Here is a 19,460-nt window from a genome sequence, read left to right on the forward strand (position 1 = left end):
AAAATTTTGTTCCCAATATGTAATATCCCCAATATAAGATTGAAAACGTCATCGCACTAGGTATCGTGTGACACTCGACATGTTTGTTTATCTCCAGAAACGAAATCTCGCGAAGTCTAGCCGAACACTGTGCAGCCCTATATGCAAGAAGTGATGTTAAGCAAATGTGGATTCTAAATAATTCTAAAGAACTTTTAGTAATCTTGAAATCGCAAAACTTTTCTCAAATATACAGCACCGAAACCTATGACATTTCAACACTTTACACGACCATTACACACGATAAAGTAAAGACTACACTTTTGATATCATAGATAGTTGTTTCTTCAACGGAAATTGAAAACGGGAATATTTATAGCTGGTGATCAGTCATGCAAAGAAATAATTTATTGAACACTACTCTGATTCCACGCACAAGTATTCTGAAGTTGACATAAAAAGTATGCTATAGTTCCTCATTGACCATATCTTCGTGATCTTTGGTGATCAGTTTTTCGAACAGTTTGTTGAAATTCCCATGGACACACATTATGCTCCTTTGTTAGTTGACCTGTTTTTATATACATGTAGCGCATAAATTATTCAGAAACTTCAACGTAAGAAAAAAAGCTCTTGCTGTGGCCTTCAAATCGATATTAGAATATATAGACGATGTATTATCTATTACCTGGGTCGAGGCCTCTGCTGGTGGACTGTTAGTCCCCGAGGGTCTCTACAGCCCAGTTGCTAAGTACTTCGTTACTAGCTTGAAAATACGGATGTATATTTAATTGCTGTTATAAAATTTAGAAATTCATTTCAAAATTAAGGATTATCTCCCTCATGCATAGCTCTTTTCCTTGGACGAATTTGGCTCCACTTTTTTGGCACGCTGTTTTTGGCTATATTTAGCTCTAAAACTTCATAGTTATTTCGGATTTCAAACATTTGGGTTGAGCATCACTGAAGAGACATTATTTGTCGAAATGCGCATCTGGTGCATCAAAATTGGTACCGTATAAGTTTTACACTATTAACAATGATAACTTTCATTCACATGCCGATTTGATATATCCCTCTCAGCTCGAAATAAAATACACAACAGATTCATCCACTTTTGCTTCATACTTAGATATTTTATTGGAAGTAGATATTAACGGCATACTAACACCCCAACTTTTTGAATGTTTTGTGCGCCACATGAATATAAAAACAGAGTTACGGTAATCAGAATATGTGGAAAGGAATGGATATGATATAAACAAAAAGAAAGAGTTGTTCAGATTTTTTTCTTCAAAAATAGCTGCATACTATGCATATTGTTTGCTTTAGTTGACTGAGACATTTGCAACCATACTAAAGACTGATACGATCAAAATTCCCTGAAACATGTTCTGAAAAAAATCGAACAAACTAATATTGCTCCAGAGAGATTGAAGGGATATCAGTCTCAGATCTTGAACTTATTCTGTCTGATGAATATTGAAATGTCCGAGCTGAGTAATTCGTAGTCAAAATCAGTGTGAAAAGAACGACCTAACGTTCGATTTCAAAGACATCCGATAACATTAGACTTAATGACAGGTTCCATTGGTAAATTATATCCTTTTAACGAGCATAAATCTGGCTTGAGGCTGTAACATCAACTTAATTTAGTAGGCTATCTTGATTGAAAAATTGATCTTAATCAGAACATTGTATTTCCTGTCGAATCAGTGTGGAGACATAACAACTACAGTGAAACTTCTCCATATTGGCCCCTTAGAAAACCGGTTCTCCCTGAATATCGGCCGATTTTCAAAGTCCCGGCAGAAATCTTAACATTTCCTTACAAAGAAAGTCTTACAAAACCGGCCACCCCTGAAAACCGGACATCGGACACTTTTTAAAGTACATTTGTTAACAAACATGTGTAATTTACCCATAACATACCGGCCACTTTTTGAAGACAAGAACATTTTGGCCAGAGGTTGTGCAAATTGACTGACCAACTGACCAGGTGGGAAATTATCCACTGGAGGTGTGAAAGACACCAGTGACCTCTTTAATTTATATTGTTTACCTGTGCTGTCAAAGGTGCTAATTGACACTTAGCTAATCCAAGGAACCCTTCCAAATTCTGTACAAAATGTAAAAAACAGTTTTTATAGGTAAGAGGAATTCCAATTATAGGCCTCTGTGTTTTCTTTATGTATCCTGTTATATATTTTCAGTTTGAAATTAGATGATTTGAGCGAGAATATTTCTTGTAATTCATAATTATCTTTAAATACCAGCGGACTAATTTAATCTCCACCGATAATTGATCATAGATCACCAGATCAAAGTGAACAGTACCTACTTTGTGAACATTGAGATAAAACGTCTATAATTGCTAAATTCTCGGTATACCGGCCATCCCGCTAAACCGGCCGTTTTTGTCGGTCCAAGAGGCGGCCGGTTTAGAGAAGTTTCACTGTATATGCAGGTGATAATGGATTATTGCTACATAGGTAAGGGAATTGGACAACGGAGAAACTGAAGTAATTCCATTTGTGAAAATTTCGAGTTGTTGTTTGCCGTTAACATCTATGTTCAATATAATATCCAAAAAAAAAAAGAAGAAGAAGAATTCACACATCATATGTAAGACTTTATATATATGTAGATTTATATCTTTCTGAATATAATAGTAAACCACATGTAGACATCTATATTGATTTCAAAGACTAATTGTAGGTAAATCTAATACCCTTATATCCTGTGTAAAATGAATTCTAGTGGAGTTTTACTATAGTACTTGCAATTTTATTCAAAACAATTAGCAATGGCCCTTCTTTTCACGATTAAACTGCTAGATTTACAAAATGAAGCTCTAAAATTTCCATTACAATAAATCTTATGTTGATAACAAAAGAGAAAGTGGAACATAACACCAAACTAAATTATCATCACAGACGGGGATAACACGCATTGTAAATGTAAGGTGAAGATAACGAACAGTGTAAAGTCATAAAATTCTATACAAGTTCGATTTAGTACACATTAGTATATCACACTGACCTATCTTAGATCCAAGAAACTACACTAACCATGCAATTCAAATATGATATATACATGTAGCTATCTCTACAATGTAGAAACCTATTGCCTGGAATCAATAGTTATCTTTCAAAAATGATTAATCATAAAAATCATCTGGGACGTCATCTTTGGTAATGCGGATTATGTATTCATTTGCTCTTTGCATCATGGTCAGTAGATAGAAGAGAGCTAGAATGTCTTTCTCCAAAGTAGGCAGATTTTCTTCATGATAGTTTGACATCGGTAGGACGTTCATTAATGGAATTTGCATGTATTCAGCAGCTTTGGTACATGTATCCCTTACTCCCTGGCTTCTGAAGATGTCCATTAAATCATTCGTATTTGAAATTCTAACCTTGTCAATATTGGTGAAAAGAACCAGTTGTGGCAAATCTGTCGAATGGATTTCAAAATGAGTTAATAATTTTATAAACATGAAATTTGAAACAAGAATAATAAAATTTTATCCACCTACGTTGCACGGCTATTTTTTCTCTGACGTGTCTTATTTGCTTCTCGGTTTCCTCATCTGTCAACTGTTCAGAAGGATTACCTGCATTCGCTACATACACAATACAATGCATGAGGTCCTTCTTTTCCGGATCCTTTCTATATTTTTGGTCGTCTTCGGTTATGGGTGCCACGGGGTTAATCTGTAGAACATAACTGTGCGATATAGTATCTGTAAGGACTCTTATTTACATGTGCATCATATATCATGATATTAATTCCATAGATGAAATATAACTAACATTGTATCCACTTTTCACGTGACCTTGAATAATCAATCTTATATCCTCAATGGGTACTCCGTGAACCACATTGAGTCCTCTGCAATCAAATAGCCGTAGTGGTAGGATTTTTCCATCTTTTTTTCTCATTGGAATTGCTTCAACCTAAAACAAATGCACATCAAGAATCATATTTTCATAAATGTCTAATTGAATATGCTGGGAAGTTGATATGCTGGTCAAAAGTTGATTGCTGGAACAATAAACACTACTGGGGAAAAAAGAAAACATTGTCGAAATATTTTGAAAAAATTAGTATTTGTCGCAACTATACTGAATGAAAGACATATATGTAAACCAGAGAAATTCGCTCTGCATGGATACTCGTTTCTATCTCGAATCAGAGTTGGACTCGAGATCTGTAGCACAAAATCTTCTAGCAGCAGGTGATCAGAAATCAAGTTAAAAAACGACTTGCTTCCAATGACAAGAGGATTCTTGCCACTCTTCCATACACCACAATGTCAATAAGAAACGCAATGCGACTTAATTACATGAATCTCATACAAACTGTACACTGTAATGCTATCATTCCGTTGCACTAATACAAGAATTACATGATATTCATTGCTTCGGTAACCAACACAAACTTTTTTCTCAATCTTTCGTAAGTTATGGCAGTTATTTTATTCAAAAGATAATGAAATATTGCTATATAAATATGGGACGTTGACAAGGGAGAAACTAAAGTTCAACTGTTTGTCATAATAATGAGTTGTTAATTTGAAACCTATCTTAAACAAAATATCAACGTATGAAGCAAATTTGTCATCATATCATGCAAGCTGACTCCTTTTCCCCGGAAGATACAAAATATTGATAATAGGAATTAAAACATGTAAAATTCCACAAAAACAGCTGCCTGCCCTAAACAAAGATTGAGGAACAACTTGACTGATATGTCCAATGTTCGAAAGTCTCCTGACATACATCCTATATACATGTATATATTTTCAGAATTATGTATGTATATTCAACTATATGTGTTATTGTACATGCACTGGATGAAAACGCTAGTTTCCACAAAACTGAAACCATATGGAAACCTTGCGGAAACCTGACGTTGAGGTTTCCCATATGGTTTCCGCAGTGCGTAAACGATTATATAGTTTCCGCAAGTTTCCGTCAAGTTTCAGTCTGCGGAAACCTGAAGTTGAGGTTTCCCGTATGGTTTACGCCGTGCGTAAACGATTATATAGTTTCCGTCAAGTTTCAGTCTGCGGAAACTGTAGGCTTTGATTCCTAATGGTTTCCGCAATGCTGAAACTTAACAAAAATTCGGAGGTTTTTAAAGTAATAATTTAATATGCAATAAATAATTCAAATGCGAATTTAAAAAGCACACAAAAAACTTTAAAATTTAAGTGAGAGAAGAATAGTAAGCACTTTATATACATCATATTGTTATAAGAATTTTTTCAGTTAAACAAAACAGATATGAAATGAGATACAGAAAACAAAGTATATTCCGTGTGCTGTTACGTTTGACAAGCTAGCATGCCTGTGTACTTCAGTTAATCCCTCCGTGTATTTCTTGTTAGTTCCATGTTAATTGCAAGGATTTTCCTCCGTCAGGGGAACAATAGAGATAAATACACAAGGTAAACTGGAAGAATAATGTCCAGCTTTGTCACCGCATAGAAACAAAGATCGAAGTTCATTGTAATTAAAAATAAGTGCATATGTGGGGTTGGGGTTGAATTGAACATAAACCTTCATCTGGGACATTTATATACAGCCATGTATTTACGCAGATTTTACGTTGCATGTGCATTGCTAAGAATGTAGATTTTTTCTATTTTCATAATTTCAAAACTATGAATACTATAAATTAAGATTTCAAACACTAATACTATAGTCAGGTGGTAGAATTAGGCACATATGTCTGCGTGTGAAATACGTTCGCACATGCAAGTAATTACATGAAATATGCCAATTGGAATTTTTTTCGAATATGCTTAATTGATTGATTTAGCAATCAATATGTAATTTGCATACATGTATAATTATGCATGCATGTCAATGGGTGTTTTGATTTTATCATATGTTATAATAGTATCAAGGATATACAATGTGATTATAGGCATATGTTCTGAAAACTTATATTGCCCTCTCTCTACATACAGTGTACATGTAGATTATGACATGTGTACATACATTATTAGTCACACTACATTTTAGGACATTATACATGTGTAATAATATTAATATTATTTGTTTAAAAACATTTCAATTCAAAGCTTAACTGAATCTGTCAGGTTTTCTAATATATCTTTGAAAAATACAAAATAATTTAACACAATACGAATCATCGTCTCATAAAACATATGGTGTCTACGGTTTGAGTTTTATCAAGTCCATAAAATTGACCGAAGAAATCCTTCCTAGCCTTTGCGAATTTCGGACCGAAGAAAAAAATAATGGTATGCATCTTATACTTATAATATTCACATGAACATAACGAGGTTGCAGTAATAGATCATTGTTCATAGTACACAATTATGACAAAATCTAATACCTAGATGTACCACCATAAGTGGTAATTTAGCTTGTCGCTTTATTTATGTTTTATAATTTGAGATTGAATGAGCATTTCTAATACCAATAGAAAGGCAGTTGACCTGTAAGGATGTAATGCTTCCTTCATTTTATCGACATCAAATGAATATTTTACGCCTATGGAATCGACTCGTTACAATGCCGGACGACAGGCTTACGAAAAAAAAATTTCATGTGGGATATGGAATAATCACACAACATAAATTGGTCAAATACAGTCAAATTCCTTTTTGAATCTCTTGATATGACAGTAGATTTCCTAAATCGTATGGTCTGTAACGTGAACACAGTGGAAGAAAAACTTCGTCTGGATTTTATGAATGGCTGGAATGAAGAGGTCCATAACGTTACAAAACTTAGAACCTACCGACCGTAAAAATATGAGTGATTTTCAAACAGAAAAATATGTAATCATGGATATTCCAAAAAGTCATCGTTCTATACTTGCCTAGTTCAGATGTGGTGTCTTACCTATAAGAATTGAAACAGGACGGTATAAGGGGGAGACGTTATCGGATAGACTGTGTACTTTATGTTCTTCAGATAGTGTAGAAGATGAATGTCACATTTTACTTCATTGTTCCTCTTATTCAAATCTTAGAGTAATCTTTTTTACCAGTATCGGATTTAACCCCACTGTGATCAATATGTCAGATTTAGACAAAACAAAATTTCTATTATTAAATTTCCCAAGACAAACTGCAAAAATTCCTGTTCTCCGCATACACCTACAGACAGTCTATCATATACCATAATAGTATAAGTCATGCGTAATGCATGTACCACTGTATTTATTATTTAATGTGGGGGAGGGGGGGGGTGTTTCTGTTAAAAGTGACATATAGGCCCGATGGGCCGGGTGTTTAAATTCCTAAATTCCTATTATTCTGTTTAATATATTTTCAATTCTGTAATGTATAAAACACATTTCACTATAATAAATCATTTACTTACTTACTTACTTACATTCCTAGATGTATTTGTGTTCGATTACCTCGCATGCTTGTAACATTTGAGCACTAAACTGTATGCGAATATTTGTCGTATATAGTACTTGTTCACAAAATTCAGGACTAGTTAATTTTGGAATCAGCATATCTTATAATATGAATTTAATGCAGTGCAGTTTGAAACCATGTAAAGTTTCACACATTAGAAATGAATTCAGCATTCTAATACAAACATGCACTGATGAACACTTCTCTATTTAAGTTCCTGAGAGTACATATTGTAACCTGAAAGTCTATTTACTGTTATTTAGAAGTTTGAATCTAAACCTACAACATTTGCAAAATCTGCATCTACTCAACAATACAATTCGGTGTGCATTATTTCGACAATAAGTTCTATGGGGATGTATTCTACACAACTCGATCAAGAACTCGGGTATTGGTAGTAAATTAAAGCAAATTTAATTAGATAATATCTTCACCATCTCTATATTATCATAACCCTAAAAAATATATATCCATGCACTTTGGAAGTGATATCATACAAATGAACATGATATAAGCATACAATAATCGGCAAACTTAGAAGCTCTCAAATGTGTACTGTTGATTTAAAAAAAATTATTTACGAATTTTTCACTTCATACATATATCACTGTTGCATACATATGGGAAATAGGTTACATGGATATTTTCACACATATTCATTTGGAAATACGAACTCAATAACATAAGGTATACTGTCTACATTTCATATTCATCTTATTCTTTTATGTAAGCATATATGTGATGTAAACTTCTTTTTCAGAGAGAGAGAGAGAGAGAGAGAGAGAGAGAGAGAGAGAGAGAGAGAGAGAGAGAGAGAGAGAGGGGGGGGGGGAAAGGTACATAAGTATTATTTTCTTGGTAACATATTTTGATAACTATAATACATGTACATGTAGATCTAGATATGATTTACAATGTATCTATTGATCAAACCAAACAACACACAAAAAGAAAAGAAAGAAAAAAGAAACACAATCGTATTTGATGAAAAAGTACCTATAGACCTACATGTATATACTGATCATGCATATGAGTTTTCACATATTCTCTGCCAGTGAATTTCATAATCATCATGTCTACAGTTTCTTAGCAGCAAGTACTTCTCAACCACAATTCTGTCCGTAACTATTTTTCTAATCGCAGATATATGTACTTGCGGACTATTTTGATATTTACAAGAAAAAATATATTGTTTTACTACAAGCAAATCAAATTTTGAATGTCTAACTGTTGATTTTTATTATACATTTGTAGAATCAATATTTTATTTTTACTGACATGCATCCCGACTGAGATATTAATTAGAGAAAAAGAAACTTAAGCAATTACTTGAATTTAGTATGTAGTTCCTGTGTTTCATCTATCATCTAAGGATTTCAACGGTTTAGTTCAGTAAAAATTGAGACTCCAGTAGTTCAGAAACCACTTTAAATGAAAGTAAATGGTTGAGGGGCACACGTACATGTGTTTACAAATATCCTTGACAATTGCGAGGCGAAATTAATGTGTTGCTAAGAAAAAAGCAGTTCATTCTTCAAAACATTTCCATGTATTTAGTTATCTCACATGCAGAATGCTCAGTCTTGTATATACCCTTGCTTTATAGCTCATATTGTGAGAACAGAGAAAAGTCGGGCAGAAGAGGGGCACCTTATAATACCCCATAAAGATGCAGAAGAAAGTTTGTGTGACTGTATGCTACACCGGTATTGAGTTTATTTCATGATTTTTAGACCTCTAATAAACGTAAACTTTTCATTATAACCCAACATAAAGCACACTACAGATTATTTACATTTAAAATTGTAGACAAAGGGCGGCCATTTTGAACTTAGGGTCGCAGGGACGCTATTTAAAAAAATCCTATGATATAGAAAAACGATGCAGAAATTTAACACATGCATGATTTTTTAAATTCAGACGTTTGTGAAACAATTTACACACAAAATAAATTATATATCTATAAAAGTATGTTTTCCCATAAATCCTCTCCTGATCGCTGATTGGTTGTAATTTTCGGCGGGCAAAATTGATTGTTGTTTGTGAGAGAAAACCTAGCGTGACTCAAATGGAACCATGTCATGTTTTGATTGAATGGAAGATCCAAAGATTTTTCTGAGAATAGGAGACGTCTACTGTTGTTGGGCATCATTCAGGTATGTCTTTTAGAGGGTATTGAGTAAAAATTTCTGGAACTTTTTAAAACAATCTTCCATTATGCATCCTCACTGAATATTTTAGTATGAGTCTGTCCATAGCCAATACTGGCAATTGCCGTCTCATTTAAACGATTTTTGACGGGATATCATGTTATCTCTGACTATACAAATTTTCCTTTTCTCATAAAAGAGCAATGACATTTAATATTCATTTCATAATCACAACAGAACACATCAAAACATGCTTGATATTCACCTTTTAGAATTTTGAATACCAAAAAAAAAAAATATATTAAAAAATATCCTGTCCCGATTCGGAAACAGGACGTTATCTAACCTATTCTTTCTCTCTATATATCATTGTAGGTATTTCCGGTGTTGACTTGAAACGTTTTCATTCACGATGTGGCGGATTCATCATTGCATTTGCATGGGGTAGTGCATATGTTGTGTATGGCCTTCTAAACGATAAATCTATGGATTAAAGGATGAACAGGTCGATGCAGGAATATTCATTCTAATGATAAGGAAATACGAAATGCAAGGACAACCTCCAAGCATGCAGTATGCCTTATACAAACAATGATGGGATGTTCCAGTAAGTGGTGAAAGGTTTTACATATAACGTTTGATTTTGTGTTGTGATTACAAGGTCCTTATATAGATCTAGTTTATGTGAAATTTGAAATGGTTTTGCATTGTAGTCTTTGAGAAATTTAGTGGGGGGGGGGGGGGGGGGGGGGGGGGGGGGGGTTATTACGTATAATACTGTATACAGTGATGTATGTAGCTGTAGGGACCAAATGATATTACGACTATTGCATATTAGCCATACAAATATCTACAAACTATTTCCAGTTAACCATCCGAATTTTTTAGTCGTAGAAATAGTTTCTATTCTCAATTATGGTGCAGCATCAAATTAAAGATGAGAAGTAAATCCTGTGCCAATCCCTCATCATTAGAAGTGAAAGGCACAGGTGTTTTAGGCATGATATTAAAATCAAAGGCCCCATATCACAGTAGGTATTGGCACGATAAAGAACCCTCACTGCTACACAACTAAGTTAAGGCTAATCCCTCCAAAAGTCTCAGTGCTGTACATAAATCTACCTTCAAATTGAGCAATGCACTTCACACCGTACAATGTCACAATGAAAAAGTAAGGCACAACGCACAGGGCTATATATTCATATCATTGGGAAAATGTTGCAGTATTTTAGCTGTATTGACCAAGGCTATCAAGTTCTAAGCTGTATACAAATTTGTTTAAAATTTTCTGTCATATGATATATTTTTCTCTTTGGTATTGTAGCAATTTCAAATTTTCAGTATAGAACATGTGCAAAGATATTATTCATATGATTGATTGATTGATTGATGTTTTCCGCCACACTCAACAATTTTTCAGTTATATGGTGGCGCCCAGTTTTTATTGGTGGAAGAGAGAACCCAGATACAATGTACCTGGGAAGAGACCTGATCAACCTTCCGAAAGTAAACTGGGAAACTTTCTCACTTAACGGCATGAGCGGGATTGGAACCCTTGCCAACAGAGGTGAGAGGCCGCGTGATTTTGAGCTCGATGCTCTAACCACTCGGCCACGGAGGCCCCTTATTATTCATATGATATTATGACGTTGAAATCACCCGTAATCTATACATATAGTTTGTATTAATCCGAAATATTTGACGTTTTCCTGGCTTTTGATATTTACTGTGCCAGGAAAATGTCAGAACCGTGCCGGTTCCATTACGTAAACTGGAATCGTTTTATTGATTAATTATGAGTTTAACATTGAATTCGACTCCAAAGTCTTTAAAATCGGCCCGAGAATAATTTCCAGTTTACGTAATGGAGCCGGTTCTGACGTTTTCCTGGCACGGTAAATATCAGGGGTTTTAATTTTTTTTTCCTCGATTACTTTTTACTAAAACAACATTTTTTAACTAAAGAAAGTAAATTTAAAAGTTTTCAATTTCAAAATGTACATATCCTCCATTTTCATCCTCATCAAATTTCTCTGGTGTAGCATTCCTTCTTAATTGACACCCATCTGTTGACAAAAATAACTTTTGTCATCAATGTCTTTTCTCATAAAAATACAATCCACCACTCAACCTACATTTTTTGGTGACCCAGGATATTAATTAATCTACTCACTTGCTATTGTCTAACTATACTGATGAATTTAGGTACTCGAATGCATTGAGTTAGACCACTAGAAAGGTAATAGTTCTGAAATCTAACACATAAACTGGTGTATATAGTCATAATGATCTTGGTGGCCTCTAGTCAAATAATGTGTCCTGTATTATATAATTTTCTTTGAAATTGTCAGATGTCTGCTAGTTTTTTATGTAATCATGTGCATATAGATAAACACATATATGCATTTATAAACAATGTCACATGTACACAAAATAAATCTAATTAAAATTACTGTACCAAAAACACTACCAGCAATAAAATTTGCTATTTTAGAATCCTGAAGTGATCTTGTACATGTAAATGCATGCAGTGGTGGATTCAGGATTTGTTAAAGGGGGGATAGGGCTCCAGGGTTTTGAGGCTTTTTAGGTAACTTGTAAGGTTTATTCTAGTTATAAATACATGTACAACATAATAGAATTATTATATGATAATAAGTAATGGATTTGCTTATCTTCATGTGCTTGTGTGTATATATATAGATATTATGTCAAATCCTATACCACTATTTCTTTTATTAGCTCACCTGAACTGAAAGCTCAAGTGAGCTTTTCTGATCGACTGTTGTCCTTCATCTGTCCATCTGTAAACTCTTTACATTTTTACATCCTTGGGTGAAGGGCTTTCCAGTTTGTTCAAATGAAGGGTCATGTCCCTTTCGAAGGGGAAATAATCACAAAAATGCAAAAAATAGGGTGGGGTCATTTGAAAATCTTCTTCTCAAGAACCACTGGGCCAGAAGAGCTGAAATTTACATGAAAGCTTCCTGACTTAGTGCAGATTTAAATTTGTTAAAATCATGGCCCCGTGGGGGGGGGGGGGGGGGGGGGGGGGGGGGGGGGGGGGTAAGATGAGGCGACATTAGGGGATTGAAATTTTACATACAAATATATAGGGAAAATCTTCTTAATAATTACTGGGCCAGGAAAGTGGGAATTTACATCAAAGCTGTCTGGCATAGTGCAGATTCAAGTTTGTAAAAATCATTGTCCCCGGGGGTAAGATGGAACCACAGTAGGGGATCAAAATCTTGCATACAAATATATAGGGAAAATCATTAAAAATCACTTGCCAGGGAAGTTTACATTTACACGAAAACTTCATGACATAGTGCAGATTCAATTTTGTAAAAATCAGGGCCCCTGGGAGTAGGTTGGGGCCACAATAGCGATCAAAGTTTTACATGCGAATAGGAAAAATCTTAAAATATGAGCCAAGGTGACTCAGGTGAGCTATGTGGCCCAATGGCCTCTTATTTATTTTTGGTCTCAATGTGTGTGCGTTTTTAAATCAGCCACTGGCAAAGTGAAGACAGAATTGAGCAAAGTAACGATGTGTCTACTCAGTCTTGATATACCATATGTTACATAGGATTAATTTTTGTTTACTGTTTTTTTTAGAACTAGATGAGCAGAAGATGCATTCCATGACTGACTCCCCATATGATATGAAAGAGAGCCCATGAGAATGGAACCAACTTTCAGTGTTACAATGGATGAACACTCCTCCTGTCACAAGTCCATCTTGATTCAGTAAAGTGGTAGTCTATTTATCTAGGAAGCAACAAGACGGATCTGGACAAGGACCATATTGACTCAAGTTTTGATGTCAGAAGACCATTTTGATTACACATGTTAAAAGCACCACAGAAGTAAGAAGCTAGGATACCAGTTTTATGTGAGCATGCCATTTAAGGATTCAGTTGAAGGATAGTCACTATGACAAGAAAATGGAACAATTGTAATGAGCATTGGGGTCCATGTATTTAGAGCTTTCCATTTTTCTGTTGAAAGTCATATTGATATTGTTCTGTTTATTATTTTTTCTTACCATCAAAATGCTATCACTCTTTAAGACATATTGAAACACTTTTTAGCTCACCTGAACCGAAGGTTCAAGTGAGCTTTTCTGATCACATTTTGTCCGTCGTCCATCTGTAAACTTTTCACATTTTCGACTTCTTCTCCAGAAGCACTGGGCCAATTTCAACCAAACTTGGCCAAAAGCATCCTTGGGTGAAGGGCTTTCCAGTTTGTTCAAATGAAGGGCCATGTTCCTTTCAAACGGGAGATAATAAAAAAAAAATGCAAAAATAGGGTGGGGTCATTTAAAAATCTTCTTCTCAAGAACCACTGGGCCAGAAGAGCTGAAATTTACCTGAAAGCTTCCTGACATATCACAGATTCAAGTTTGTTCAAATCATGGCCCCCGGGGATAGGATGGGGCCACAAGGGGGGATCAAAGTTTTACATACAAATATATAGGAAAAATCTTTAAAAATCTTCTTCTCAAGAACCACTGAGCCAGAAAAGCTGATTTTTACATGAAAACTTTCTGATATAATGCAGATTCAAGTTTGTTCAAATCATGGGCCCCAGGGGTTGGATGGGGCCACAAAGGGGATCAAAGTTTTACATACAAATATATAGTTAAAATCTTCTTCTCAATAACCACTGAGTCAGAAAAGCTGATATTTACAAGAAAACTTTCTGACATGGTGCAGATTCAAGTTTGTTCAAATCATGGCCCCCGGGGGTAAGATGGGGCCACAAGTCGGGGAGGGTCAAAGTTTTACATACAAATATAGGAAAAATCTTCTCAAGAACCATTGGGTCAAAGAAGTTGACATTTACATGAAGGCTTTCTGACATAGTGTAGATTCAAGTTTGCAAAAATCGTAGCCTCCAGGGGTAGTTGGGGCCATAATAGGGACTAAGGTTTTACATGCAAATATATATGGAAAGTCTTCAAATATGGGCCAAGGTGACTCAGGTGAGCGATGTGGCCCATGGGCCTCTTGTTAGTTCATAATACAATGCTTTTTGAGAAATAATCAGATATCAACCTACATACTTGAATTTTGAATCTGATCCTTGTTTTTATTACTTTTCTCTAACTTTAAATTCTATGAACATCAAACATTTGCTAAACACTGACTTGCTTTAAAAAAAATTGTTATTGCTATTCTTAGTTACTAAATCAAAAGATACAGAGACACAAAACATTTACTCATGAATTCACTTAATAAAAAAATCCAGTGAGAGATCAATCGAAGGGATCTGAAGACCCTTAAACCTGGTTATTGTCCTTGAATGTCAGCAGTTTTTTTGTTTGAGCGCTAGCTCTTCTCAAATACAGTAGATGTTTTGTGACCTTGAATTCTTGTCAACTCCAGTTACCATCCCTTTAATTTTATGTTTTGACTTGAATATCTTTGATACTATTACATGTACTCAGTTTAGGTTTTCTTAATTCTGGTTCTTACTCTTTTGACCTTGAATTTAGGGTCAAAGGTCAAGGCCATACATATATTTTCTAATGTTTGCATTTTTCAAACAAATTGAGCATTTTTAAGTCAAAGTCACCTCTCTTTTACAAAGCACTATGATACGATCTCTTAGAGGTTGTGTTTAGTCCCCTACTGGCAAAATGGAAGGGGACTTTAGGTTTGCACTCCGTCCGTCTGTCTGTCAGATCAGTTTTAAGCACTTTTTGCTATGTTCTTACAGATATACATTTGATATTTAGTACACTGCTTTGCCATAACAAGTTACAAATCTAGTTTGAATTTTATCTCAGTCCGTTGTACATCAAACTTGGTGCTCAAGTACATTGTAAGGAGTAAGTGACCTCCATTGATTTTGATGTAGCATGGTCAAAGATCAAGTGTCAAACTGGACACAGGAATACACTGTCTGCTCAATATCTTGAGAATCGTTTGTTTGACAGACATCAAACTTAGTACACCGGTACATCCTAAAATGAAGATGACCCTTAGTGATTTTTAGGTGACATGGTCAAAGGTCAAACTGGACATAGGAAGATACTGACCACTCAATATCTTGAGAACTCTTTGCTTGACAGACATCAAACTTGGTACATTGGTACATCTTAAGAAGTAGATGACCCTTAGTGATCTTGAGGTCACATGGTCAAAGGTCAAACTGGACATAGGAAGATACTGACCACTCAATATCTTGAGAACTTTTTGCTTGACAGACATCAAACTTGGTACACTGGTACATCTTAAGAAGTAGATGACCTGTAGTGATTTCGAAATCACATGGTCAAAGGTCAAACTGGAAATAGGAAGATACTGACCACTCAATATCTTGAGAACCCTTTGCTTGACAGACATCAAACTTGCTACACTGGTACATCTTAAGATAAATGACCCTTAGTGATTTTGAGGTCACATGGTCAAAGGTCAAACTGGACATACGGAGGTACTGTCCACTCAATATCTCGAGAACCCTTTGCTTGACAGACATCAAACTTGATACACTGGTACATCTTAAGAAGCAGATGACTCCAAAGGATTTTGAGGTCACATGGTCAAAGGTCAAACTGGACATAGAAAATACTGACCACTCAATATCTTGAGAACCCTTTGCTTGACATACATCAAACTTGGCACACTGGTACAGCATAAGGAGAAGATGACCCCTAATGATTTTAAGGTCAAAGGTCAAGGGTTAAACTGGACATAGTAATATATTGTCTACTATACTTTAAGAATTATTTGATTGATTGACACTAAACTTGGTACACTGGCAAAGCATAAGGAGTAGATGACCCATATTGATTTTTAGGTCACATGGTCAATCCACTCCTGACATAGGAAGATATTGTCTTCTCAATATTTTGAATTGGTGATACTACTATAAAATTAGATGATGCATGTGTATAACCCTTTTCAATTTTGCACCATGGGGGCATATATGATTTACAAACATCTCTTGTTTGGATTTGAATTAATAGTTTTGAAATTTTTGGATTCTGTACTCATTGATGTTTGGGGAACATCTGTAAAGATCCCAATTGAGAATTATATAACAATTTATTTTCATAGAAATTAGGTTTGTGTAAAGGACAGTCAGATATAATATGAAATTTACTGTATAAAAAGAAGTGTTAGTACACATGATGTGTTAAACAAGATACTGAGTGCTAGAATGACATTTCTTTGGATTCTATGTAGAAGTATCCCATATACGAATATTGCTAGTATAAGTTCACCATCAGTATCGTTATAATTCATTGCACATCTTTTTACAGAAACTAAAGAGTCGAAAGGCCCAGCTGGAGAGAAATTCCCATTTCTCGACCAAGGACAAAAAAAAAAAGATTAAAAAGGTGCTGACTAAGGAGGCAACGTCTCCAGAAGTAAAGGATGATGAGGAAGCCACCCAGAGGAAGGTCTTACCATTTATATGGGAGTCATCCCTGCTGCGTAATGTTAAGTGCGACCTGGACAGAGAGTATGCTGAATCTTTGCAACTTCAATCAAAGAGACAAAAAGCCAAGGCCATTAGAAGTAGAACGGAAATGACTATGACCCCACCACCTAGGAGCATTCAAGAGTGGGCCGTTTCCTCTACTTATAAATGATGCTATTACTGTTAATAGTTATATTTAATTTCCTCATTTCTAGCTCACCTGAGCCAAAGGCTCAAGGTCACAATTAATACTTTGATACCATTATAACCAGTTTTTATGAAATTTTAATAATGCTGTTGAAGGAGAATTGCAATTTTTTCGGATGTTTATAATTGACACTGTTTAAGTATGTCTAGCATCTTAAAAAGTGTAATGACCTATATATTTCATTTGATAATTTATTAATTTTAACTTTAATAAATTGAAATAAATGCATTTTTGATACTTTTATCAGAGAATATTGCAAGTATGGAGTTACCTTGATATATTTATACAGATTTGTTCTGCTTTAGTACTAGTGTATCAGTATTATTACATCAAGTTCATTTGTGTGAATATTATAATATTTAAGAATGAATAAAACTGTCAAATTGTGGCTTGTATTCTCTGTACAGTAGAAGGTCTTTGAGCATCAAGTTGGAAACTTGATATCAAATGCATGTATGCAGAAACCATTTGCATATCGGTAGCTTATGCATGCGGAAACTTGATGTAAACTTTGTGGAAACTTGACGTAAACCATATATAAACCAATATAGTTTATGTATGCATAAACGTATGATAAACCATATATGCATGTTGATGGTTTACGCCTGCGGAAACTGATGATAAACCATATGTATGTCAATGGTTTATGGCTGCGGAAACTTGAGGTTTCAGCAAGTTTCCGTTGCGGAAACCATATGGATTCGTGGACACCCTAAGTTTCCGGAGTGCGGAATCTTGCTGAAACTTGAAGTTTCCAAGCGGAAACTTGGCAGAAACCTTATGTATACTTAAGTTTCCGCAGTGTTTCAGCCTTGCGGAAACTGCATTTTTCATCATGTGTGTGTCATTTACATAATAAATGATAAGTTTCAATTCAGATGGTGTTGGGTTTTGTCTGCTTCAAACAAAAACAACTTCTGGACAGTATCTTTAACTTTGGATCATAAATAAGTTTTGTTGACTAACAAAAACCTCTATGTGACAAAGTGTATGATGTGTTATGCGATTCCTTTTTCTTATAAAGCTATTTTTCCTGGTAATTCTTATCTGTATATTCATATGTTACTAATTTTACAGTAACAATTATTTTTTTCTCTGTATCAATTATTCTTATTGGGTTACATGCAATTTTACTTATATTGGTGACGTGACGATTATAGGCATTTATACCTGTGCAGACGATATTACTCGCTCTGGACAAACAAATATGTCATAGTACTCCAAAATGTATGGTCCAGTTACAAGCATTTACAGTAACAACATACATGAATTACCCCGATCTGGACAAATAAATTATGTCACAGTACTTGATAACGCATGGTAATGTTAAAATCAACTCAGTGACACACACACACACACATATATATATACATATATATATCTATATACACACACACATATATATATATATCTATATATATATATATATATATATATATATATATATATATATATATACCTAGTTGTGATTATTTAGTGTTTTATATATCAATTAATTGATTATCACATGCATTGTTTAGATCCTAGGGATAAACGTAAGGTTGGGTGTTATAATTGTTTATCGTGCTTTATATTAAATATTCTATACAATTGCATCTCGAGATCCACTCTCCTTATAAAATAGCTTAAACACTGAATGGCACAGCGACTGTGTGAGATTGCATCAGTGTGTATAAGTAGCGCTTTAGGAGCATAACAAAACTTCCTTTTTAGGGAAGTCGTTATGGCCGAGTGGACTTGCGCACTGATCTGACAATCTTGCTAGGCGGTGGGTGACGTACGTCGCTGGTTCTGCCCCGGGCTTGGGCGAAAATTTTCAGCACCTAGTTGTGATTATTTAGTGCTTTATATATATATATATATATATATATATATGAGCCGTCCCATGCAAAAAGGGCCCGTATGGTAAAAATTTTCAAAATTAACTTTTTTAATGAAATATGATAGAAAACAACATTAAAAAGACACATGTGAAGTTTGGGTCAAATATTCAGCATGTTTACTGAGATATAAACTGTCAAAGGTTAAGATAATATTTCCATGAAGTTACAAAATTGACGTTGAAATGACGTTAATCGTTGTCGGAAACAATTGAAAATTTCACTTATTCTTCAAGAAATTCTGGACATGCTGTGTCCCTGAAACATTCCCGGACATGAGGTCTGATATGTTTGTATAAATATCCCTGTCGTTCTCTACTGAGTCCGCCCGGCATTTTTTCTGGTGGTAGATTTACACTGATTTGGTCGTGATTACTGAGGATTACTGGGGC

General features: G+C 34.7%; 1 protein-coding gene and 1 long non-coding RNA gene across 4 annotated transcripts in view; one reads left to right on the forward strand and one right to left on the reverse strand.

Annotated features, from left to right (window-relative positions):
• Positions 1-2,598: 2,598 nt before the first annotated feature.
• LOC125675367 (interferon-induced protein 44-like) overlaps positions 2,599-19,460 on the reverse strand; it is a 58,287-nt gene continuing 41,425 nt past the window's right edge. For both annotated transcript variants that reach the window (XM_056160543.1, XM_056160542.1), the window contains exons 2-4: positions 3,795-3,938; positions 3,518-3,695; positions 2,599-3,435 (exon numbers count right to left, since the gene is read on the reverse strand). In XM_056160543.1, coding sequence (XP_056016518.1) covers positions 3,140-3,435; positions 3,518-3,695; positions 3,795-3,923 — 603 coding nt within the window. In that variant the 5' untranslated portion in view covers positions 3,924-3,938 and the 3' untranslated portion in view covers positions 2,599-3,139. The remainder of the gene's footprint in view (positions 3,436-3,517; positions 3,696-3,794; positions 3,939-19,460) is intronic.
• On the forward strand, positions 7,525-17,576 carry LOC130053386 (uncharacterized). 2 transcript variants are annotated; one of them, XR_008801959.1, is made up of 5 exons: positions 7,525-10,147; positions 10,961-11,107; positions 12,035-12,130; positions 13,162-13,438; positions 16,820-17,576. It is a non-coding gene; the product is annotated as an uncharacterized LOC130053386 (long non-coding RNA). The 2 variants fall into 2 exon arrangements; XR_008801958.1 differs by lacking the exon at positions 10,961-11,107 and having other exon boundaries at positions 8,957-10,147.

Source organism: Ostrea edulis, chromosome 3 (genome assembly GCF_947568905.1).
Source record: "Ostrea edulis chromosome 3, xbOstEdul1.1, whole genome shotgun sequence".
In the NCBI taxonomy this organism is placed as follows: Eukaryota; Metazoa; Mollusca; class Bivalvia; order Ostreida; family Ostreidae; genus Ostrea; species Ostrea edulis.